General features: G+C 49.7%; 2 protein-coding genes and 1 pseudogene across 4 annotated transcripts in view; 2 read left to right on the top strand and 1 right to left on the bottom strand.

Annotated features, from left to right (window-relative positions):
- Positions 1–3,402: 3,402 nt before the first annotated feature.
- Kcnj11 (potassium inwardly rectifying channel subfamily J member 11) lies at positions 3,403–6,711 on the top strand. The gene has a single exon (XM_075953022.1). The coding sequence runs from the start codon at positions 4,071–4,073 to the stop codon at positions 5,241–5,243; it is 1,173 nt and encodes a 390-aa protein (XP_075809137.1). The 5' UTR covers positions 3,403–4,070; the 3' UTR covers positions 5,244–6,711.
- A 4,861-nt stretch (positions 6,712–11,572) lies between these two features.
- Positions 11,573–12,798, top strand: LOC142837842 (band 4.1-like protein 5 pseudogene; annotated as a pseudogene).
- Positions 12,799–13,712: 914 nt separating this feature from the next.
- The window catches only part of Ncr3lg1 (natural killer cell cytotoxicity receptor 3 ligand 1), a 14,031-nt gene continuing 3,931 nt past the window's right edge, over positions 13,713–23,812 (bottom strand). For all 3 annotated transcript variants that reach the window (XM_075952576.1, XM_075952577.1, XM_075952578.1), the window contains 3 exons: positions 22,096–22,416; positions 20,017–20,095; positions 13,713–19,021 (listed from right to left, as the gene is read on the bottom strand). In XM_075952576.1, the coding sequence (XP_075808691.1) occupies positions 18,994–19,021; positions 20,017–20,095; positions 22,096–22,416 (428 nt within the window). In that variant the 3' untranslated portion in view covers positions 13,713–18,993. The remainder of the gene's footprint in view (positions 19,022–20,016; positions 20,096–22,095; positions 22,417–23,812) is intronic.

Genomic DNA, 23,812 nt, shown 5'->3' with positions numbered 1-23,812 from the left:
AGGCCTTGGCTCTGTGAAAGGGGCAACGGGTACCCCGTGGGTGCAAGAAATCAGCCTGCCTTTGGAACAGAGCAGATCTGAAGATGCCATGTGAACAGAGACAAAACCATGTTTCTGATCTGTATCAGGCAGTTCCAGCTGCCGTAACAAAATGCCACAGTCTGGGTGGCTTTTCTCAGGAAAAAAATGTTCCTCGAAGTCACTAGTCAGACTGGATTAGCTCCTACCACAACCTCGCTGAACCTTCATTATCTCCTCAAGGCCCCAAATGAATGTAACTGGGAGCAGTATCCTACTTTAGGGATGGAATTCAGTCCACAGCAAGGGGGTTAACGACTCAGTGGCAGCCCCATCAGATAAAGGAGCAGGTCGCCATCCAACTGGGACTCTGCACTGCCCACATGAGTTATAATGGTGGGGTCTCGCACCCAGCATCCCCTCTAACAGGAACTCAACATGGCTTAATCAAGAACTTGAGTTCACTGTGGTTACGTGACTGGAGGAATGCTTCTCCAGGTGTGTCACATCAAGATGGTGCCTCCATTTCTGAATCCTATTTCCCTTGTGTCTGATGACAGACGGCCAGAAGTAGCTTGAGCTTACACTCTGTCCTGGAGCCATCAGGAGGAAAATGAGGTGTTCTTTCCCAATACTCCAGTGAAGCCCTGGACCCGAATCTCAGGGCCTCGCCTGGTCACGCCCTCACCCCCACCCAGTCATTTGGTAGAGTTCTGGAATAACTCTGCTTGCCGAGCCAGGATCTCAAGCCACTATCTCCGCCTCGCTCTTCCCCCCACAAGCATTCAAAAGTGGGAGAAGGGTGGTCCCTGAGCCGTCCCTGTACAAGTCAGCCAGGTGGTGGCTCAAAGATGCCAGGGACTAGACACCAGGAGACCAAAACAACAGCTTGTCCCAACCCTGTTGGCACCAAGAAATGGCAGGTGCTCATTTACATACATTTGGTTATAATTTGCATCCCGCCTGCATATTGCCTCATTGACTTATGAGACCCTGGTTTTGCCAACCTAGGTCTTCATCTCTCAGGACTGCAGGAGGGCCAGAGCTCTACAACATAAGGAAAGTTCATCAGTCACCAGAGGGAGCCCGGCAAGGCTGAAGTGCCCAGAGCAGGGGGAACTCAGTCAGGGAGAGCTCAGCCTGGCAGGCTGCCTGGGAAAGGCAGGATTCGTGCTGGGTGTAAGAGGGAAGAAATTAGATAATCAGAAAGAGGGGTGGAGAGAGGCGGGGATCATGAAGAAGTGACAGCGGAAGTGGGCTTGCCACGTGGTTCATGTGGGGTGTGGTGGGATAAGGCAGTAGGGAGACATCAAAGACCCTTAATCCTAGGGCCATGCGTGTGGGATAGGCTTCTGGGGGAAAGATCTGGACAAGTACAGTGTTTGGGGATATGGTTGTGAGCAACAGGGAATCAGAGGAGGCTGAGCCCTTTGGGCAGCCTGCTATCTCCTGGGGCAGGGATTAGCTAAGGGCATACAGAAGGGCAGGGCCTGCCTTGCCAACCCTAAGATGCCTCTGTGGGACCATCAGTTCCTTCCACTCGGGACTTCCAGGAGCAGACACAGGAAGGGTTAAGGAGCTCTGCTCTGCCAGGGAAGGACTCACACCCCAAGGAAGCTGCAGAGGAAGAGCATGCCCAAGGCCATCCTGGTTCAAATCCTTCCGCGATGATCTAATTAATGGCCCACCAGCTCAGACTTCTATCTTTCCACCATGTAGGCCATATCACATCCGGTCACTATGATCAGAACAGACTCTTGCATATGCCCATCAAAGCCTGCTCCTGCTCCACCCTATCCTGGTACTACCTACTGGGCCAAGCAAACCTACCTGTGATTCCTCCTTTCCCCCAGGGACTTGTGAAAGTTGGCTAAAGTTGCCGGAGTTCTCCAAGGGTCCTTTTTTGATGGCTAAACGTTGAAGTGGCCCCAGATTTCCCGTGTAATTGTGTCCTTGGACTTCCTAGTCTCTACTCAACTTGTTTGATGTTCTCTGCCTTGGGTATAATGCCCAGTTAGTATAGTATTGATCTTACTCTTTGTAACAGGGGCCACTCAACCTATAGGTGGATTTGGAGAGAAAGAAGACAACTCTCTCTCTCTGAACGACCCCAACTCAATATGAAAATGTTCTGTGGTGTTCTGAATTCCCAGTACCACTGTTACTCTAGCCCCTGCCTCAAGCCCTCACGCAAGTCACAGAGGGGGCTGAGTTTGTCTAAAAGAATCTGAATCCCAGAACAGGCCTTTGCATTATAGGTGACCCAACAACCTTCAGGGAGCGCTCTATAGTGACATCCGCAAGTGGTTAAGAGCATTGTCTGCTCTTCCAAAGGTCCTGAGTTCGATTCTCAGCAACCACATGGTGGCTCACAACCATCTGTAATGGGGTCTGGTGCCCTCTTCTGGCCTGCAGGCATACACACAAATGGAATATTGTATACATAATAAATAAATATTTAAAAAAAGAGAGAAAAATAACCACTTTTCTCTACAATAACCTCAGTCACCCCCTCTGTGCTCCAGCTCTTTAGACCCAGATTCCCCCACCACCCATGGTTAAAGGGGAAGAAATCAGGCTGAAGCCGTACAGAGTACAAAGCAAATGCGGCAGAATCAGTCCTCTTAAAAATTCAGGGGTGGTAGCCACTGCCCCTGCAATCCTAGTACTCTGGCAGTGGAGGCAAGAGGATCAGAAGTTCAAAGTTATTCTCTGCTAGATAGCAAGTGTGAAGTCACCTTGGCTACTAGAAATCCTGCCTCAAATAGGTGAACAGACAAATAAACAAACAAACAAATGTAGCATCAAGAATAACTCTCAAATGGAGGAATAGTTAGTTGAGGAGTCCCGAGGCTATTGTTTTATCTCATCCCAGCCTCAGGATTGAATCAGTCACTCTCACTGCCTTCTTTCCCCGGGAATCAAGTGCTGTGTGAGAGACAGGTAAGAGCCAACTGCGGCCTGGGGAAAATAGAAGTCAGGGCTCCAGGAATTACTGAGCCAAACTAAGAGAATTTCGCAAAAGGAACGTCTTTAGAAGAAAGCGCGATAGACTGGCTGAGGATGGCAGCAGGCGAGGGTGGGACGAGAATCCTCTATGGGAGGGGCTTATGCCCAGGCCCGTCCCAGTCCTCCGCTCGGGAGCCGATCTGGCGCCCCCTGGCGGCGGAGTCTGCACTTGCTCTCGGGAGCCCCCAGCCCGCAGCCTCCCACCCCCACCTCGCATGGGTCGGCGCCCGAAGACCGGCTCGCAGACAGACACAAGCCCGGGAAGCCGGCCGGGAGTGAGCACGGGAGTGGGAGGGGGCAGGGAGGTGGCCGCGGCTTGAGCAGCAGGAGCAGGTGCGGCAGCGACAGGCGGGGCGGGGACGGAGCGGCGGAGACCTCGGGCGGGCGGCAGGGCAGCAGGGAGGCCGCGACACGGAGCCAGTGGGGGCCTGGGCGGTGGAGGGCGAGGGGATCCCGAGCGCAGCTGGTGGCGGGGTGACTCGAAGGGCGCGGGATCCCAAGGAGACAGAGAGGACGAGAGCTAGAGAGGATCGGGGAGAGCGGCGGGGGCGCTAGGGGAGAGATGGGGTGGAAAATCGGGGGACACACCTGGAGGGGAGACTGGGTCAAAAAGTGAAGCTGGAGTCTGGAGGGGACAGAGTGGGTGAGACCAGAGAACAGCGGGCGATCGAGTGAGGGCTGGTGAACTGGGAGACCCGGAGGTGATAAGTTCTGAGGAGGTTTGAGAAGAAAGGCTGGGCCAGGGAAAGGGAATTCAGGGGAGGTTCAGGGGTGGTGGTAGGTAGCTTAGCGGGCATCCAGGGCCAGGTAGGCGCAGGCTGGTTTGGGGGGTTCAGTAAGCAAGGAGCAGGTGGAGCCGGCATTTGAAGCTGGTGTAAAGAGAAGCAGGACCTAGCTGGGGGCATTTCAGGCGAGAGGGTGGTACAAGCTTAGGATAGCCCAAGGAGGAGAGAGCCCACAGAGGGGACCCCACAAAGAGACCATAGACCAGGTCGGTGCAGTGCCCCTCATGGGGGAAGCCCCTTCCTGGGGCCAACGGAGCCATGCTGTCCCGAAAGGGCATTATCCCTGAGGAATATGTGCTGACCCGGCTGGCAGAGGACCCTACAGAGCCCAGGTACCGTGCTCGGGAGAGGAGGGCCCGCTTCGTGTCCAAGAAAGGCAACTGCAACGTCGCCCACAAGAACATTAGAGAGCAGGGCCGCTTCCTGCAGGATGTGTTCACCACGCTGGTGGACCTCAAATGGCCCCACACGCTGCTCATATTCACCATGTCCTTCCTGTGCAGCTGGCTGCTCTTCGCCATGGTCTGGTGGCTCATTGCCTTCTCCCACGGTGACCTGGCCCCCGGAGAGGGCACCACTGTGCCCTGCGTCACAAGCATCCACTCCTTTTCATCTGCCTTTCTCTTCTCCATCGAGGTCCAGGTGACTATTGGTTTCGGCGGGCGCATGGTGACAGAGGAATGTCCTCTGGCCATCCTTATTCTCATTGTGCAGAATATCGTAGGGCTAATGATCAACGCCATCATGCTGGGCTGCATCTTCATGAAGACGGCTCAGGCCCATCGGAGAGCAGAAACCCTCATCTTCAGCAAGCATGCTGTGATCACCCTGCGCCATGGCCGCCTCTGCTTCATGCTTCGCGTGGGAGATCTCCGAAAGAGCATGATCATCAGCGCCACCATCCACATGCAGGTGGTGCGCAAGACCACCAGCCCTGAGGGTGAGGTCGTGCCTCTCCACCAGGTGGACATCCCCATGGAGAATGGCGTGGGTGGCAACAGCATCTTCCTCGTGGCCCCGCTCATCATCTACCACGTCATCGACTCCAACAGCCCTCTCTACGACCTGGCTCCTAGTGACCTGCACCACCACCAAGACCTGGAGATCATTGTCATTCTGGAAGGCGTGGTAGAAACTACAGGCATTACCACCCAGGCCCGCACCTCCTACCTAGCTGACGAGATTCTATGGGGGCAGCGCTTTGTTCCCATTGTGGCCGAGGAGGACGGCCGATATTCTGTGGACTACTCCAAATTTGGTAACACCGTTAAAGTGCCCACACCACTCTGCACAGCTCGCCAACTTGATGAGGACCGCAGTCTGCTGGATGCCCTGGCTCTCGCCTCGGCACGGGGGCCTCTGCGCAAGCGCAGTGTGGCTGTGGCGAAGGCCAAGCCCAAGTTTAGCATCTCTCCGGATTCCCTGTCCTAAATTGCAGTCCCTCGGGCCCCCACTCACTTATGTGGGCACATGGAGAGTAAAGTATGGTATGTAGAGTGGATGGGGTGCGAGCCCCGTGGCCAGGTGAGGGTCTGCTGTGTGACAAGACCCTCCTGGGCTCAGCCTCCCTGCCGCTGTGTGCCCACGGTGTTACAAGGCAGTTGTCACTATGCTATTTCTGGCCCCAGCAGGAGCCTGTACCGGGTTATTTTTGTTCCTGCTCCTCCCAGCTCAGAACGGGCTTTACCCCTGTCTTTCTGCCCAACATTGGGGAGGCTATAGAAGGTTCAGGGCTCCTAAAGTTAAGGTCTCAAAGCCACTCTTGACCCTTCACGACAGGTAACTGGGGGAAAGCCACCCCAAGTTGGGTGTCTACTGTTGTCTCTGTAGCCACTAAGAAATACCTGGCCAGGCCCCAGCCCTATTCATGCCTTGTAAAAGAGATGGTTGAAGAATCCCTGCCAGTCAGTGGAGGAGGCCAGTGTGAGAGCATGGGAGCTGAGGGGCCCACACAGGCAGGGCAGGATGGTTGCCCAGGCTGCCCTCCATAGGGCACACTGCTGCCAGAAGGGGACAAAGCAGGGGGGAAATGACTGGAGATCTTGTGTCCCACCTACTGCCTCATTTTGTCCCCACCCCGAGAGGCTGGGAAGTGGGGTGCTGAGAAGGGTCCTGTGCCTGCCATACAAGATGCAGTCCAGGCACACTCTGCTCCTGGCTCCCCACGGGTAGCTGTGAGTCACGGCTTCTGGAGGATGCCGGTGGGTAGGGATGGCTTATCTCACTTGCTAGAAAAAGAAGTACTGGAAAGTTCAGCGGGGAGGGAAGAGAGCTCCCCGAGGCAAGGCCCTGAGCCTGGGTTCTCAGAGCAGGGTCATGTGTCTTTGCCCAGAACTCTACTGCCCCATTCACAATAAAGCCTCCCCCCTGCGGCTTGAACTCGGGGCTTTTCTTGTGGTAAGGCAGAGGGCATGCTGCTGGAAAAAGAGGGCCCTGCCAGCGTCTGCCACCCGACATGGCCCTGGCAGGGAGGCCCGGAAAGCAGGCTCTTCTTCCCTGACCTCGGGAGGGCTTCATCCTCCCACCTCAGGCTCCTCCTCCCACCAGCTCAGTCTGTCTGGCCACCTTAGCCGGTTGACCTCCACCAGACGTCGTAAGTGAGGGCCTGGCCTCCCTCCTGAGACTCTGCTGGGGGCGGAAGTACCCCAGGGAGGGGCAGAGAGGTGTGGGCTAATTAGTGTAGGGTTCAGCTCACATCCCGAATCCCGGCGTATATGACTCTGTTCTCGGTTGTCTCATCCGTGTTAACAGTCCCTACCTCAGTGAGTTGACTCGGAGCAGGTGGAAAAGCACATGTAACATGCTTCAGAAGTGCCGATTCATAACAAGTATTCAATAAATGCTAACTCTTGTGATTGCTGCTGAACTAGCCACGTGATGGGAAAGCTCACTAAAAGTATGTTATGGCAAAAAGGTGTTTTTTTCCACTGCCTCTCGGTGATGCATTGCTCTGCCTGCGTGGTGCCCCTCCCAGTTCATATCTGGACTGCAGGGCTGGTGTCCTTGTCTCTGCCCCCCTCACTGATGTCCGCCTGCCTGTCACCTGCTCCATAGCTGCCAAAGTGGGTTGAGTTGTGATCTTCACTACTGTGTGGGATATTTTGTAGCTCCCTATCTCCTCATCAAGGATGGTCTCCTCTGCTGATAGTAATAAAAACCCCAGGCCAATGATTCGTCTTGACCAGCCCTGGAGAGAGATCCCTTCTCTCTTCTGTGACGTGGGCCATCTTCTTTGCCTGTGTTTAAGGGTCTTCCTCCCCATTCCTAAATGTATGTCCTCTCCAGGTCAGTGCCACGTCGGCGTCTGGAACTAAGTAGATGATCAGCGAGAGAATGAACTGTGGGTGGATGGGCTGTGCACATGACCACAACCCAGGGCTACAGGTAGAGCCACGCTAAAGATGGCTGCCCCAGACAGGGAGGAGCTGCCTTGGAATACTTCGGAGGCAGGGATGGGTGAGCCAGGAAGTTGCTGCTACCAATCTGACCTCTGAACTATCCTCTCCTTGCCCTCTTCCTTCACACACAGTCCCCAGTGCTGATTCCACCTTAGCAGAACTAGCTTTTTCCAGTTTAGAGAGAAAGGGTTAAAAAAAAAAAAAAGCCCCCTCCGCCTGGGACTCTAGTTATGCCTAAAGCCACAGGGAGGAGCTAGAGTCACTTGCAAAATCTGCTGAATAGCAGCAGCCTAGGTGGCCCTTCCAAATAACCTTCCTTCCATCTCCCTGATAAGACAGCCTGAAGCCTGTAGAAATGAGGTTATGGTGCCACCTGCTGGCTGCAGAGAAGACCTACACAAAACCAGAAAATATGGACTGCTGGAATTGATTTCCACTATCGGAGATCCCAAGCCTGAAAGTTTAGTTCAGAGAGAAACCAGAAAATTCAATTCTTGAAGAGGTAGCCAGTCAGTATTGCTAGTTAAGAATAAGAGGGGAGCCGGGCAGTGGTGGCGCACGCCTTTAATCCCAGCACTTGGGAGGCAGAGGCAGGCGGATCCCTGTGAGTTCGAGACCAACCTGGTCTACAAGAGCTAGTTCCAGGACAGGCTCCAAAACCACAGAGAAACCCTGTCTCGAAAAACCAAAAAAAAAAAAAAAAAAAAAAAAAAAAAAAAAAAAAAAGAATAAGAGGGGAAATGTGCTCAGGGAAGCCTGGAACTCCCTTATTTGAGAGTGGTAGCAGGACCACTCTGTTAAGAGACAGTCTCAGTCATGCCCAACGAACCCACGCCAGCACAGAGTCCTCACTGGCCTATGCTCCACTTGCACGGACACCCGTCCATCTCTCTTGCCTTTAAGTCCACTGTGTGAGAAGTCAAGCAGCGATAGTGCAGCCTGGGGCGGGACACACAGCAGCGCTCGGTCCCCAGCTCAGCATGCCAGTGCCATTTCCAGAGCATGAGGTCTGAGTTGTACAGGGACGGAGAGCCACGCTGCTCTCTTCTCCTCAGGGACTGTTTGTTGGTCTGGCAATGAACAGGCAAGGTAAACTGGAAACCCATTCGTGTCTGACACCTGGGGATGGGCATCTCCAGGGGGCGTCCCTTCTGAGATGACACCCAAGCTTACAGAGCACCCTCTCTCCCCCTGCAGGTGGCCTCTTTACAGATTTGTCATTCATCTGGGTTCCTTCCTGACATCTTCCGTGGGCAGCTTCTTGTCACCAGGGGGAGGCATCCCTGTCTCCCCACAGGTCTCAGTGTCCCCTTCCAAAGTCTTAAAATCGTACAGCTTGAGTTATCAATGAATGCAGGTGACTGAGAAAGACGACGGGAATTCTGCACATCCGCCATGTCCGCCATGTCCTCACATCCCCAGACTGCTGTGGGTCTGAAGAACGACAGGTCTATTCCTGCTCCAAAGGAGAGCGGGAGAGGAAGAACAGTAAGAGCAGAGCCAGAGACCAGGGCAGGGATCTAGACTGGCAGCCTCTCTCCCGGGCCCACCTGCCTGGGGCACTGCATACGCTCACAGGAAGGGAAATGGTTCCTGGGGCACTGCATACGCTCACAGGAAGGGAAATGGTTCCTGGGGCACTGCATACGCTCACAGGAAGGGAAATGGGGTCCGACTATGCTCCATTCTCCCCCCACTCTTGGCAGGCCCAGTTCTGAAGTGATGTGAGTCCAGGGTGTGATCTGTCTGTCACCTCACCTTGATTCTTTCTAGGTCCTGGTGGTAACGAACCGAATGTTAGATCCTGAGTCAGGCCCCGCCCATTTCAGCCTCCGTGCTGTCATAGATAGCATGTGCCTCCGTCATCCTCACTGCCTCAGAGCTCTGACAAGTGCCACCAATGCCTCAAAGGAAGCTGAGGGCTGTGGTGACCATCGTATATGAAGGACACACATTAAATAAATCCTTCCTCAACCACACAGCAGCCAGGGACAAATAGCCTGCACCTACATCCTATGGGCTACTTACGTGACATGGGACCTTGTTCGTTTCTCAGAAATAAGAGAGAGGAGTTCCACTTCGTCTCTTCCTCCTCACCAGGCCGTCTGTCTGCCTACGGCATTAATAACCCCCCCCCCCCAATAAACTCTTTTCCTCTGAAGTGCTGCCTGACTCAGCACCTCCCAGAGACCACGGGACTCAAGTGCATCTGCGCCCCACGGCCCACTCAAGGCTCGGCCTGTACAGGTCAGCACCAGCAGCTCTCTTCCACCGCTGGCACAAGGTTCACTCTCTTGTGTTAGCTCTGAGCCTCCCCACCCTGAAGCCATCTCACTTGCTGCAATGCAAGCGCGCCTCGAACTCCCAGACCCTTGTCCTGCAGTCAGAGCCAACCAGAATCGGGGGAGCTCTACCTGCCTGCTCTTTGTCTCCATTTGGTCAGATGACATTATAACTGGAGGAGGAGGTGAGGTATTTCATGGGAACTAAGAGAGAAACAAACACCACACACTATTAGGACAGTTTGCTTGGGGTCCACTTCCTGCTATGCCCGTAGTTTCCCATCTGTCTTGGGGGTAGCATGCAAATCATCTTACTGTAGAATCCCTTACTCTGCAGTGTGCCTTCATGGCCTATTATGGGTCATCGAGAAAGGCCACCCAGAGAGAGATTTGAAATCAGCTAAGAATCTGTTCTCCACCATCTTCGGATAAAAACTACCACTGTCCACCTTGAGGCAGTCAGGAACGAGCCGAGTCTTTTGTGGAGTCCTTCAGTCTTTGCTGTGTCACTGGGGCCTCGGTGAAGCAGCCACAGAGGTAGAGTCAGAAGTGCAAGTGCTTCAGGGGTGATTCTTTGGAAGATACAGAGCAGAGCAAGCGGGAGGGAGGCTTTCGGCTCATGGTACAGGCTGGTGAATGGAGAGGAGGAAGGAACCAGGAGAGGTTGAGTAGGAAGAGCCTCAATCTCTTGGAGAGAGACACTGCCCCAACAGGGACCTCCTGTTGTGCTCAGTCAGGCTGGAGCTATCCAGAAAGAGAATATTAGCTAAAATTCTGCCCGGCTCCTTGGAAGGATGTCAGCTGACTCCAGTACCCAGGGCAGACACTCTCTCAGCAGGGACCTTGCAGCTTCGCGTGCCTCTATCACATTGCTATTGGTAACAGTCAGCTTCCTGAGAACTGTATCAGTCAGTTTTTGCTATGTAACAAGCAAACCTAACAGAGGCTCAATAAAATAAGTATTTCTTAGAAAAAAAATTCTCCTGAAATTCATAAGGAAGTACTAAAGACCCAGAAAAGCCAAAACAATCCTGAGCAAAAGAGAAATCCCAGGGGAGACATAATATCTGATTTTACATTGCACTGTACAGCCGTAGTAACAAAGCCAGCACGCTATTGGCACACTGAGATGGAACAGGAGAGAGGGCCCGGAAAAAAAAAAACCCACACACCCATAGTACCTGATTCTCAACAAGGCACCACAAATATATGCAGAAGAAAAGACAGTCTCTGCAACACACGATGTGGGGAAACTGGATATCCGTATGAGAAGAAAGGAGCGTCCCCATCTCTGTCTCTCACGTTGCACAAACGCAACTCACAAGAAGACTTTAATGTAAGATGTGGGGGGACTGAAACGCCTAGCGGAAAGCAAGAGAGTGGCATAGACACAAACGGTCTGGAAAGACTCCAGTGCCTTGTGAACACCAATAACTGGGAAGCCGAGTGTAGCGAGCTGAAAGCCTTCCGCGTAGCAAGGGAAGCAACACTGTGAAGACATCCTGCAGAAAAAATCTGTGCCTCTTGCCTTCTGGGTCTTTAAGTTTGGGAATTCACAGGACTGGATATTTGCGAATGGGTACATTGCTGCTTTGTGAGATTCAGAGTTCTGGGTCAATGAAGGCTTGCTTCACCTCGGTGGAGCCTCACCTGGACAATTCTCTTGAAGGTAAGACAAAGGCAGTGCTGAACAGTCTTGTGTCAGCTTGTCACTAGCTAAAGTCATTGGAAAGGAAGGAACCTCAATTAAGAAAGTGCCTCCAGGGGATTCTGTGTCTCTTGAGATCCGTCCTCCCCTCAAGCCAGCTGGGCATCTCTCCCAGGTGTCAAATGCCAGCCATTCTGTTGCTACATGGTCTTCACCTCCCCCACCCCCCCAGTATAGTGGCAGAGCTGAGCTTCCTGGCTACCAGCCTATGTGCAAATACACCGAGAAGCGACTCTGAGAGGCACAGTGCACTGCACCTACACTCTTGCCGCTGGAGATGCCAAGTCCATCATCACATGCAGGGTGTCTCTTCTGCCTAGTGTGGACTTGACAAAAAAAAAGGCCAAAGGGAAAGAGCTGTTGGGTCAAATTATGTATCACCTGAATCGATGGAAAGTGACTATTTTGGTGTGAGGTTCATGGATTCAGCCCAAGTAGCACATTGGTTGGATGGTACAAAAAGCAAGCAAAAATTGGTTCACCCTATTGTCTTCATCTTTAAGTTTTATTTCTTGGAACCAAATAATCTTCATTAAGAGCTAACTGGTATTTAATTGTTATTCAGTTAAAACAAGATATTTTCAGTGGGAAATTAGTCTCCCTTTGATACAGCAGTTTGGCTGGCAGCTTATGACCTGCAAGCTGAACTTGGTAATGATGAATGTATGGGACACAGTCCTGGACTCACCTCTGAGTTCAGGACTGAAGAGGTGGAACTGGCTACTTTTTGAGAAATGGGAGGGATACAGAGGTCAGACACCAGCACAAACTGAAACCAATGATCTGAATAAAGTCAACAGCTAGAAGTGTATCAAGTTGATACACATGTGGTTAAGGCTAGAGATGGGAATGACTATGGCTTGGAACTAACCCCAACAGGAGTCCTTGTTTTTGAAGGAGAGACCAAAATCAGCTTATTTTTCTGGCCCAAGATAATCAGATTAGATTTTAAGAATAAATTAACTCCAGTGGTCATGGAAGATGAAGACCAGGACATGGAGCAAGAACAAGCCTTTGTCTTTGGATCATCCAAAAGCCTGAAGACCCTTACAGAAAGGCATTGTGGAGGACTATACCTTCTTCTGCTTCTGAGGACCTGTTCAAAAGAGTTTCCATCAATCAAGATTTATCTGACCAGGATCACGATTTAGATGTAACGGAAAAGACAGTATCAGACTACAAAACTAAAAAAACGAGAAGGTCGGCCTCCGTTGACAGAAGGCCAGCAAGCGGTGCTGCCGAGATTACCTACCGAGGACAGCAAGCACAAGGGAGCCTGATGATCTCAGTGTGCAGACTGCTTCAACCCACTGTGATAATGACTCCCAGCAAGCTTGGGGTGCAACGTCTCCTCCCTCATCCTCTGATCCTCTGCCAGTGGCGGGAGAGCACCTCCACAGAATTCTGCTGCAGACTAACACAACAGGAAATGGCTCTCTGCTACCAGTGAGCACCATCGGCGTGGTGGAAGCCAGGGGAACACAAAGGTTGTGCCACTACCCTGGACTGTGCACAGAAGCTACTCTGACTTTGTACCTGAGCACAGCGTGAGGAGTGCTGGAGACCATCAAGATGCTCATTTTCCTGGTCACGACTGAGATGTGAGTTACGCCAGGTTGGCCGTGGATTTTACGGCATTTCTAGAGAACGGATTCCATTAGAAGTGCTGGAGAGAATTCAATTCATACGGAGTCACTGGTTACACAAAGCTGTGGCTGACTTCTGTGGAAGTGAAGAGAAGCTGCAAGCTGACATTGACGATGGCAGATGCTGTGTTGAAAGGGTGCGCGTGCCTCTGTGGCCTTGGTAGGGTTTCCCTAATCTCAGCATTTAGCACATCGCTCAGAATATCTCTCAGGAGGTCTGTGTCAACGGTAAACTGTCAGTTGTCCTCCTCCTAAGTAAATAGAATTTCAAAGAACAAGACACACAAAGCACACCTACAGGGTGTTCGGTCACGGCGCATCGGCCTTCAGTGATGCAGTAGTCATACTGTTCTCATAGTCTGCTTTCTAGAGTGACCTGTGTTATGATTTATGGTGTGAGAGGGACCCTGGCAGGTCCCATGGCAGGTAAGCACCATGTGGGCAGGAGACAAATATGCCATGCAGATAGAGTTTGAGTGTGGAGTTTATTGAGAGGAGAGTAAAAGGGAGGGAAGGGAGAGAGACTGAGAGAAGGGGGAGAGAGAGAAAGACAAAGGCCTAATTGGCTCTTCAGAAGAGCAACGTAAAGATCAGGCGTCGGCGGAGTTTGTCCCGTAAAGGGACCTTTGCACCTGCGTACAGTCAGCACACTGCTTACCATGGGCAGCAGGGTCATGCACTGTGCCGGGTTCCCAAGACTCAGGGCTAAGGTGTGACTGGATACTAACAACCCATGTCTTAATTTCAGCTAAGTACCTGTGGTTTAATAAAAAGTTACTGCATTTTATTTTTATTATTGTTATTACAAATTTTCACCTCCTTCCCTCCTCCCATTTCCCTTCCTCCCTCCCCCTCCCTCTCCAGTCCAAAGAGCAGTCAGGGTTCCCTGCCCTGTGGGAAGTCCAATGTCCTCCCTCCTCCATCCAGGTCTAGGAAGTTGAGGATTCAAACAGACTAGGTTCCCACAAAGCCAGTACATAGAATAGGATCAAAACCCAGTGCCATTGTCCTTGGCTTCTCAGTCAGCTCTCATTGTCAGTCACATTTAGAGAGTCCGGTTTGATCACATGCTCCATCCATCCCAGTCCAGCTGGCCTTGGTGAGTTCCCATTAGATCGACCCCACCGTCACAGTGGATGGGCGCACCCCTCGCGGCCCTGACTTCCTTGCTCATGTTCTGCCTCCTTCTGCTCCTCATTTGGACCTTGGGAGCTCAGTCCAGTGCTTCAATGTGGGTCTCTGTCTCTATCTCCATCCATTGCCAGATGAAGGTTCTATGGTGATATGCAAGATATTCATCAGTGTGGCTATGGGACAAGGCCAGTTCAGGCGCCCTCTACTCTGCTGCTCAAGGAACAAGCTGGGGACATCTCCTTGGACACCTGGGAACCCCTCTAGAGTCCAGTCTCTTGCCAACTCTCAAATGGCTCCCTTAATTAAGATATATACTTCCCTGCTCCCATATCCACTTTTGTTACCTCGTTTGGAGAGTTAAGTCTGATTTCTCTGGGTAGTTAACAGGTAGTTAACTAAATGGTTACATTACTAGCAGATAGTTATACCAAATGCAAAATGAAAAGTTTTTTTAGATCATTGCTCTTTGTCACTGAAATTTCTTGACAGATCACCCAGTCTCATAACGCCCTCATAATCTGGCCTTATACAATTTTTAAAATTAAAAAAAAAGAAAAGAAAAAGAAAATTCCTCTCTAAGATCAGGCTATAGGCAAGCCTATAGGACGTTTTCTTAATTAGTGATTGATGGAAGAGGGCCTAGTCCATGAAGGGTGGGGCCATCCCTGGACTGGTGATCCTGGGTTCTATAAGAAAGCAGACGGAGCAAGCCAGTGAGCAGCACTCCTCCATGGCCTCCACATTCCTGCCCTATGTGAGTTCCCGTCCTGATTTCCTTCAATGATGAACAGTGACATGGAAGTGCAAGCCAAATAAACCCTCTCCTCCCTGAGTTGCTTTGGTGGTGGTGTTCCCTCACAGCAGCAGAATCCCTACCTAGGACAGAGGCTTGCCACATCTGGAGAGCCAGCCTCATAATGATGCCCCAGGAAGGCTGCCTAGCACCCACTTTGACCCAGGAACAGAGTGGCTGGCTCTGAGGATTGTTTTTTTCTGGAGTCAGGGTACTTATTAAACACCATGTGGGTCTTGACAGAAAACAGAAGAAACAAAGAAACCAAAGTAGCATGCAGGTCCGGAGGAATTAACCCACAGTGTTTCAAACAATCCAACCCAGGCCCAGAAAAGGTGCTGCAGCCATTGGCGTGGAGACAGCTCAGAACTGCCTCCTGCGGCTAGAGTTCTTCAATCTTTTGGAGACCTTGACTCAGGTACAGCTGGATTCTTAATGTTGTCACAGAAAATTCAGCTTCTGACTCACTGAAGAAAAGAATTACAAAACAAACCATCGAGGAGAATATTTGGAGTTTATTACAAAGAGATTTTACTACACATTGAAACACAAGGACTGAAAAAAAGGCACTTGAGAAAAACTAAAAAAAGTGCCCTGAGGTCATGTGTTTCCCAGAGAACAACCTTCCTTCATAGTCTTTACAATGCTAATACACAGAATTTACTATTTCTCTTACTTGTTTGAGGCAGTGTCTCATTGTGTAGCCCTGGCTGGCCTCGAACCCACTATGTGGATCAAGCTGGCCTCAAACTCACAAAGCTCTTACTCCCAGTGCTAGATTAAAGGTATGCAATGCCATGTCTGGATTAGACACAGAAGGACTTTGGAAGTCACGTCTCTAAAAGGTGGTCCCTGAAGTGCACCTGGCAGGGGAACAAGTCTAGGTTGTAGAAATACAGGTAGTTAGCACACCCCCACTGTAAACAAAGCTCTTCTTACCTAGGAGGTTCCCGAGAACACATGGGGGAGGAGGGAGACCTTCCCTAGGGTCCTGGACGCGCAGGGCTGGTATCTGCTATTTTAACACCCTTCACATAAATGTTCCTATTGTTGACCACAGTCACACGATTCATAAATGTGAATTATGGCTGAAACTTTTTTAAGCTGGTGAGAGGCTCCAACCAGACTCCCCAGCAGGGGGCTCCATCCTCTCCCCATTCTCTCCCCCGATTTCCTATCCTGCCTCATATAGCACCAGTAACAGTTCTAGTTTGGAGGACATTAGCTTCCTGTTCCCCTAAGCTTTGAATCTTAGAAGGCTTATGTAACACATCAGAAGCACAAATGTCTTTAGCATACAAAGGAGCTAGCACTGATCATCGTCAATGCACAGAGACCTCTTCTCTACGAATTCATCATCTATTAGTGAAGAATAACTTAAGGCGTTTTGTTCAGTAGGACGACATTATAAGGCCTCTCAGGATTTTAGCACCGTCTCCACAGACCATTTCTCTGCAGTGCATGTGCATCTCATACATATGACAACAAAACACGCATTTCAAGGCAAACAGGCAGATACGGACTTCAAGTAGCAGGACTGTGCTTGTGAAGTCTTTCCTTGGTCACAATATATTTCATATAAAAGAGAGAAACCATGGATCACTTGGCTTTGTAAACTTTTGAATAATACATCAAGTTCATATACACAGCTTTACAAATTCCTAGTCAAAGACACTAAAAAACACTTTAAAAAACTTTCTTACAAATATGTCACTTTAAAACCATCAACATATGCAGTACACTGGTGGGATTGTTGGGGGTCTCTCGTCTCACTTGCACGTAAGGAGACCTTGGGGTTTCCTTCCTATCTATGATCCACATTCCTGTTTTACTGTGTATGCGTGTGAGGGGGAAGGGCATGCCATGGGAGGGTGTGGAGGTCAAAGGGCAACGATACAAAGTTGGCTCTCTCCTTCCGCCTTCACTTGTATTCTGGGAATGGAACTCAAGTGCCCAGACTAAGCCATCTTACTGGACCTGATATTCCTTCTGTTTGCCTTGATTACAGACAGACAGACCAACAGACAGACAGATGATAGACAAATAGATAGGTATAAATAGCTGTTTTCTTCTCTTATCATACTGCCCTAGCTAAGATTCCAAGAAGTATATTGAATAAGAGCAGAGAAAGTGGACATCCTTGTCTCCTACCTGAGTTTAGTGAAAACACAGTAATTTTCTTTTCTGACCTCCACACCCATGGGCAAGCTCACACACATGCAATAAATAAATAAATTAATAAATGTTAAAAAAAAAAACCCACTTCCTTTCTTGGTATGTCTTCATCTAGTTTTGATATGATGCTAATGCTGACTTTCTAAGAGAGTTTGATGGTCTTTTCTTTCCTATGTTCAGAAGGCTGGTGTTAGTGCTTTATTGAACCTTTGGTAGCTTTGACTGGTGATGTCAGGGCTTGAACACTTTTTTTTTTGCGAAGAGCCTTTATTTTAATACTTGGTCTCTCTGCATGTCCAACGTATTGGAATAAACAGAGAGCCCCGAGCTCAGTTAGAATAGGGTTTTATAGTAATAAAGGTGGGGGTGAGAGGTTTCTGAGGTTCAGGACACTTGATTGGCTCACATTTGTCTAGGGATGTCCTGGTGAATGTGTGCTGGCAGGTGGTCCTATCTACAGCAGTTGGAATGTTAGGCATTTGCTTTGGATGGTGCCCAGGTAGTCTCAGTTTATGGTCCTTCCTGCAACCAGGTATTGCTTCAGGGTAAACTACTGAGACTCAGGCCTCTATTAAATTTATCGATGGCTGAGTCCTACTCTGGTAGGTGATAATGGTTGGAAGTAAAGAACTTGCTTTGGGTGACCTGTTCATATTCACAAGCACCAAAGACAGGACCCAATCTTTGGTCCTGCTTGCCCCTGGTTTTAAGGAGGCAGGGAACTACTTAAATTAATAAATCCATTAACTGACAACTCTGGACCTAGTGTATTAACAGACACTATAGGTAGTTATCTCGTCCCCCATGCCAGGAAGGTCCCCCTTGTCTCAGCCTTTCAACCTACTTTGGTCAGTGGGTATGGGACGATGTGTTCCTTTCCACAACTGCTTCAAGCTGACATTGGGGCGTTGTTATCCAGGCCCAAGCAGGTTGAAAGGCTGGCCACAAGGGGGAGCATTTAGGCAATGGGACACTCATCAGACTATTGAAGGAACAGGGAGTGTTCACATCAGCTGGACTGGTTCACATCAGCTTTCAGCAAGTTCAGGGTTCACAGTTATTCAGAGCAGGCTGTGGTCAGCACTGATGCCTAGATTCATCTGCCAGCTAAGTGGAAGCCTATTGAGATAAGTTTAAACTAGCAATAGAAGTTTAAATTTATTTACTTAAAAACCCATATTGTAGAAAAAGAACAGATAACGGGCATCTGTAAACAGAAGGAATAGACTCATACCTTTGAGTCCTAGCAAGAACTACAGATTTGTTAGAAGCATGTATATTTTTCTGCTGTCCAGAGAACCATGTATGGTTTGGACAGAGATGAACACTACTTTGTTTGAAGACATTGTTGCTCTTACTGTTATTATCATTACATAATCTCACTTCTCCTAACAGATCTGTTTAAATTATTTATCTCATCTGGGGTTAACTCTGGAAGACCATATATACCAAGTCATTCATCCAATACTTTAAAAATGTTCTAGTTTAGCGGAATGCCTGTTTTTAAAGAATGTCCTGGACTCCCTGAGCTTCTGGATGGCTCCTTTCTCATCTCTGATCTTATTAAGGTGGGGCTTGGCTTTCTGCCAGTAGCCCGAGTAAGGATTTGATACAAAAGGACTCTCTGGAGTCATTAACATACTTTTCCATTTCCATTTGATTAATCTCTGCCTTAATTTTAATTCCTTCCAACTGTAGATTTGAGGTTTGGCTTGAGCTTGTTTTTCCAAGGCCCTATCGTCAAGATATTTATCTTAGTAGACACTTAGAGCTAGAAATGTCCCTTGCAGACTGCTTTCATTGGAAGTTTTGCCATACTGTGTTTTCATGATTAAGAATCTCACATAGAAAACAATCCTAAAAATTGATCTTTAAAAATTACAGCTTAAATTTTCTTAGCTGACAGCATGTCAAACGGCTGGACTCCACATCAAGGAGCGGTCCACTTGCGAAGGACACTGAAGGATGAGGTAAAGACAGAAGAAATGGATGCGAGATTCAGGCCAAGTCACGGGCTTTGTGCCCTTTTCACTCAAGGGTTCCTGCTAAGTGGTAGCAGCCCCTGCATAGCAGCTAGAGAAAGGCAAGAACAAAAGACAGCAATCAGCGTCACAAGAAACCCTTCCATAAAACCTTATGAGCAGGTTTCCCATTGGCTCAGGCCTAGCCAGGAAAGTAAGCCCCAGAAAACAGTTGGCCTGTGTTGGGTCAGCAGCCTTTCTTTTCTTCGTCTTTTAAAAACAGACTTGTTTCTGTGTGTTTGTGTGTGTTTGTGTGTGGCCTACATGAGTTTCTGTTCACCGTATGTGTACATGATCCTGTGGAGATGAGCAGATGTTCCCAAGGAGTTAGGAGTCACCATGTAGGTGCTGGGAAATGAAAACCCAGGCCCTATACGAGCATCAAGTGCGCTTACCCGCCGAGCATCTCTGCAGCCCAGCAGTCCTTATCTTCTTCTCTGACTATCCCAGTTCTCTGAATGCAGTGCAATGAGAAGCATCAGCCATGCAGATGGTACCTCGGCAGGCCCATAAATGATGCTGATACACTTGACAACCTAGACCCTTCTAACCAACACGTTTGCACTGGGTCCTGATCCTCTAAAGCAACTGCACTATTCTCTTTGTTTGGATCAGAAATTTAATTTAGAATATCTAATGGGGACTTAGAAATTCTTGGTCCCCCACTGAAAACTTGTAGTCAGTTAGCCCACGAAGGTGTTAACAAAATGTGAGCACCAAGGTCACTGACTCCCTCTGTTTATGACTTGGTGTGTGGCAGGACACTACAGTCCATTCATAGTTCAAAGCCCTGGTCTCAACAATAGGGTCAGATGCGATTCCCAGTGCAAGTTGTATCCCATGGACAGGCAGAGGCTCCACAGTCCTTCTACAGAGTCACGGAGAAGAGACCAGATGGGAAAACTTTTTCCTAAAGCAACATCAGAAAACGACACAGAAGCCCCAGTACCCATCCCCAGAGCTCCTGACACTGTCTGGTGACTATTATCACAAATCCCTGAAGCCAAGTTCTAGACACGGGCCTGTGCTTTGTCTCAAGGTACTTACCATCTCCAGAGCCAAAAAGCTAGCACTAAACCCAGCAGAACACTGGGAGAAACAATAGTAACATATATCTCCACAGACCCTGAAGAGAGAGAGAGAGAGAAAGAGAGGGAGGATGTTAGGCTTGTCACTACTGTCAGCTTGATAGGACCGAGACTCATACCAACCCTCTGTGCACATCTGTGCAGGATTATCTACGTTAGGTTAACTGAGGAAGGAGGACACACTTAACTGTGCCTAACATTGCTCAATAAGTTGGGGTCCTTGACGCTCAGTGCCTTCTGTGTCCTGACTTCACACTGCGGCCACCTGCCTCAAGTACCTGCTGCCATCATTTCCCTGCCTTGACAGACTTACCCTTGAATGGGAAGCCAAGAAGAAGCCCTTTCTTCGTTGAGCTGCCTTTGTTGGGGCATTTTCTGACAGCAACAGAAATAGTTACAAATACAAACACACACACACAAAAACTTACTGGACCCAAGACTACACAGGACTGGTGCTAAAATCTGTGTGGCTGGTGCCAGTTCTCATCGGAGATCAGCCACCAGGCCTCTGTGCCACCATTCCTAAAACGTACATCTGGACATCTGTGTATTTAGCACAGCAAAGTACGGTCTGATGGCGGGCTCGGTGGTACACACCTGAAAGCCCAGCCTTAGGGAGTTCGGGAGTTCAAGGCAATTGAGCTAAAAACCGAAACCTTGTTTCAAACATAAATAAAGGAAGGGAGTGGAGATGTGGAGATGTCGCCCCACTGTGGAGTGTCTGTCCCGCAAGCACCAAGCCCTGGGCTCAAGGCCCAGCACTGCATTAAGCTGGGTGTAGTGACACAGACCTATAATTCTAGCCTTCTGGAAGTAGAAGCTGGAAGATCAACGGTTCAAGATCATCCTAGACTTCATAGCAAATTCAAGGTGAGCCTGAACGGAGGGTCTGAGACGACTCAGTGCGTTAAGGTAATTGAGTTGCATCATTGCTTCCACTTAAGGAGAGAACTGACTTCAGAGTTGTTCTCTGCTGCCCACACGTGCACCATGTTGCATGCCCCCACACACCTACATACAAACTTTAAAGGAAAGGAGAAAGAAGGCATGGAGGGAGGGAAGAAAGAGAGAGAAGGGGAATTGAAGGAGAGAAAGGCGTATGCGAGAGACAAAATAAGGTCTAAGTAATATCACACATTATATGTCACACACAACTTTATGGGTTCTAGACTACATCATATTCAATCACATCCACCCAAACAAAAATGCATATTAGAAACACACAGCATATTTAAGTTACATGCGTACATGCTTCTAGTCCTTACTCTAGGCACAGTGCCATCTCCCACAGCTCACCCGGCACAGCCACATCTCTCTCTCTCTCTCTCTCTCTCTCTCTCTCTCTCTCTCTCTCTCTCTCTGTCACACACACACACACACACACACACACACACACACACGGCCCTATTTGATCCTTACCTTCTGTATTCCTTTCAGTTAAGAAGAGATGTTTGATCAGCAGGGTCATCTCCACAAAACACTAGAGCCACAATCAGGGCAGCCCAGATACGAGCTCAAATCCCTCGCCCTACCAGGATGAGCTCATAACTGCAGTGGGTGTGCTAGCCTAAGACTCTGGTGCTTCGTAGGAAGCCTTAACTATCATCACGTCCTTCCATGGACTCCTCATCTTGATACACACCTCACAGACTACTGACTGAGGGACCTATAAAGGGACTAGAAAGTGGGCTGGTGCAGCTGCTCCCTGGTCCCTGACAGTCTCTTATCCTCAGAGGATGATGCTGGCCCTGGTCTCCAAGGAGCTGGCAAGCTGCCCACTCCCTGTCACAGGAACATCCAGATTCTTAGGCTGTTCTGAGCTGACAAACAGCCCTGATGGCACTATCCTCCCCGCTCCCCATCTACTTCTGGGCCATCAGCACAGGACCTAAATCTGGACTGCTGACTCTGGGGTCCGAGCTGAACTAGAAGCCCCAAATTTCCTATCCTTCCCCAGCAAAGATCCTAGACTTCTCAAAAGCCCAAGCATCCAGTCACGTGTCCTCAAGTGTGTGTGTGGGAGCAGGAGGATGCTTACCTTTCTCGGGCAGTGTGAGATTGAGCTTCTTGGGGACAAGCAAGGATCTGTGTGACACCACACAGTGGTAGATAGTCCCACGGTCTTGCAGAGCTGGCTTCAGGGCCAAAGAACTGGTAACACTGAAGGTGCCATCCTCATTCTTCACCGTGGGACCAGTGACGATGCCGTCAGTAATCACTCGGAAGTGGGGATCCTTCAGGGTACATCTCCCCCACTTGATGGCAAAGGTTTCTGGGTAGAATCCATCCAGCTCGCATATAATGCGCTGCCCTTCACCATTTCGCTCCGCTTCCACAAACAGTGCCATGGCTGGGTAAGCTGCCATAGAAAAGAGCCACAATTTGGTTAGAGCCAACCGCCTGCTTCTTTCCTCACACCACACTGAATGGCTTCTATCCCAGCAATGAGCTTAGGGACCACACAGTTTATCACACCAGACTGGGAGCTCTCTGGAGGTTGACAGGGAAGACCTTATTGTTATGTTTGACCCCTGGCAGGTGCTCAGGGTGGTGAGTGAACACATTAATCTCTTCTGGGTATGCTGGTGGCAGTGCCAGCAGGGTGCTGGCATGTGTGTGCCCCATCTACACAGCAATGTTGTCAAGCAGAGTTTATGAAGCTATTGTCAGACACTTTTCAGATTATGAAAAAGCACTGGAGCATAGCTTCAGTGGACACTACTGATTCTTAGCATGCTTGCCTTGGAAATGCCCTGTGTAGTTTAAAGAGACACCGCAGGAGGATGCAGTCATTTGGATCTATTCAGAGGGGCACGAGCACCTTTCAGGAAGTGTGCTTAAGGACAGCCCTGTGACACTGACAACGGGACAGACGGCCAGCCTGGTGAGCAGGCACTCGCTGCACTACAGGCACAGGGAGATGGAGGCGGGAGGCTCAGAAGGCAGGGCCGTCTGCAGCTACACCGCAAATCCTGGCCAGCCTAGGCTACCTGAAACCACTTTCCAAAAAAAACCAAATAAGAAAATAATGTCAGGTCATAAACTATGAAGGAAAAAACAGTAAGTTAGTATACTAAAAACGCAACGCTTCTGTGTAGAAGTTGGCAATGTAAAATGATAAGGAAGACTTTAAGAATCTATTTTGTGAAATACACAGGCAATAAAGGTCTTTTATCCAAAATAGACAAAGTACTCAGCCACACAGCAAGTTCAGAGCCAACCTCCTGGGATGCACGAAACTGTCTTCAAAGAAAGAAAGAAAGAAAGAGAGGAACAGACTATGCCAGCGAGTCTAACTAAACACCCAAATGCACAACACCCTGACATCAGGTGATGGTAATGGCACTGATCTAAGTAACTGCAGATGAACGCCCTGGGGTCGAAGGCAAAAGCAGTCACAGACACGCACTGTGGTAAGGTTGGCTTGAACAGCAGAAAAACACCTACCACTGCCCATGCCACCTTCCAGCAACTTAATGAGACCATGTCCAAAGATATTTAATGTTCGTCCCAGTCTCTCAGGTTGGAAGTAGCAAAGTGGAATCAGCTGAGATCCGAGGAGCCCAGCCTGGCACGAGCTCCTGTCCCAGCTGCCTTCCAGAGGCGCGGAGTCAGTGAACATGGACAGGTATAGCACTTGTTTCTGAGGCAGCCAGCAGCCAGCGGAGAGCAGGCTGCTCACCAGCCTCATCCTCTTTAGTATTTGCCTTTTGACATGGGTTGCAACGGACAGAACTGAAAACCACGCCCTCCCC

This window comes from Microtus pennsylvanicus, chromosome 18 (assembly GCF_037038515.1).
Source record: "Microtus pennsylvanicus isolate mMicPen1 chromosome 18, mMicPen1.hap1, whole genome shotgun sequence".
Classification (NCBI taxonomy): Eukaryota; Metazoa; Chordata; class Mammalia; order Rodentia; family Cricetidae; genus Microtus; species Microtus pennsylvanicus.
The sequence above is the reverse complement of the archived record's forward strand: the minus strand, read 5'-3'. Positions and strand labels throughout refer to the sequence as shown.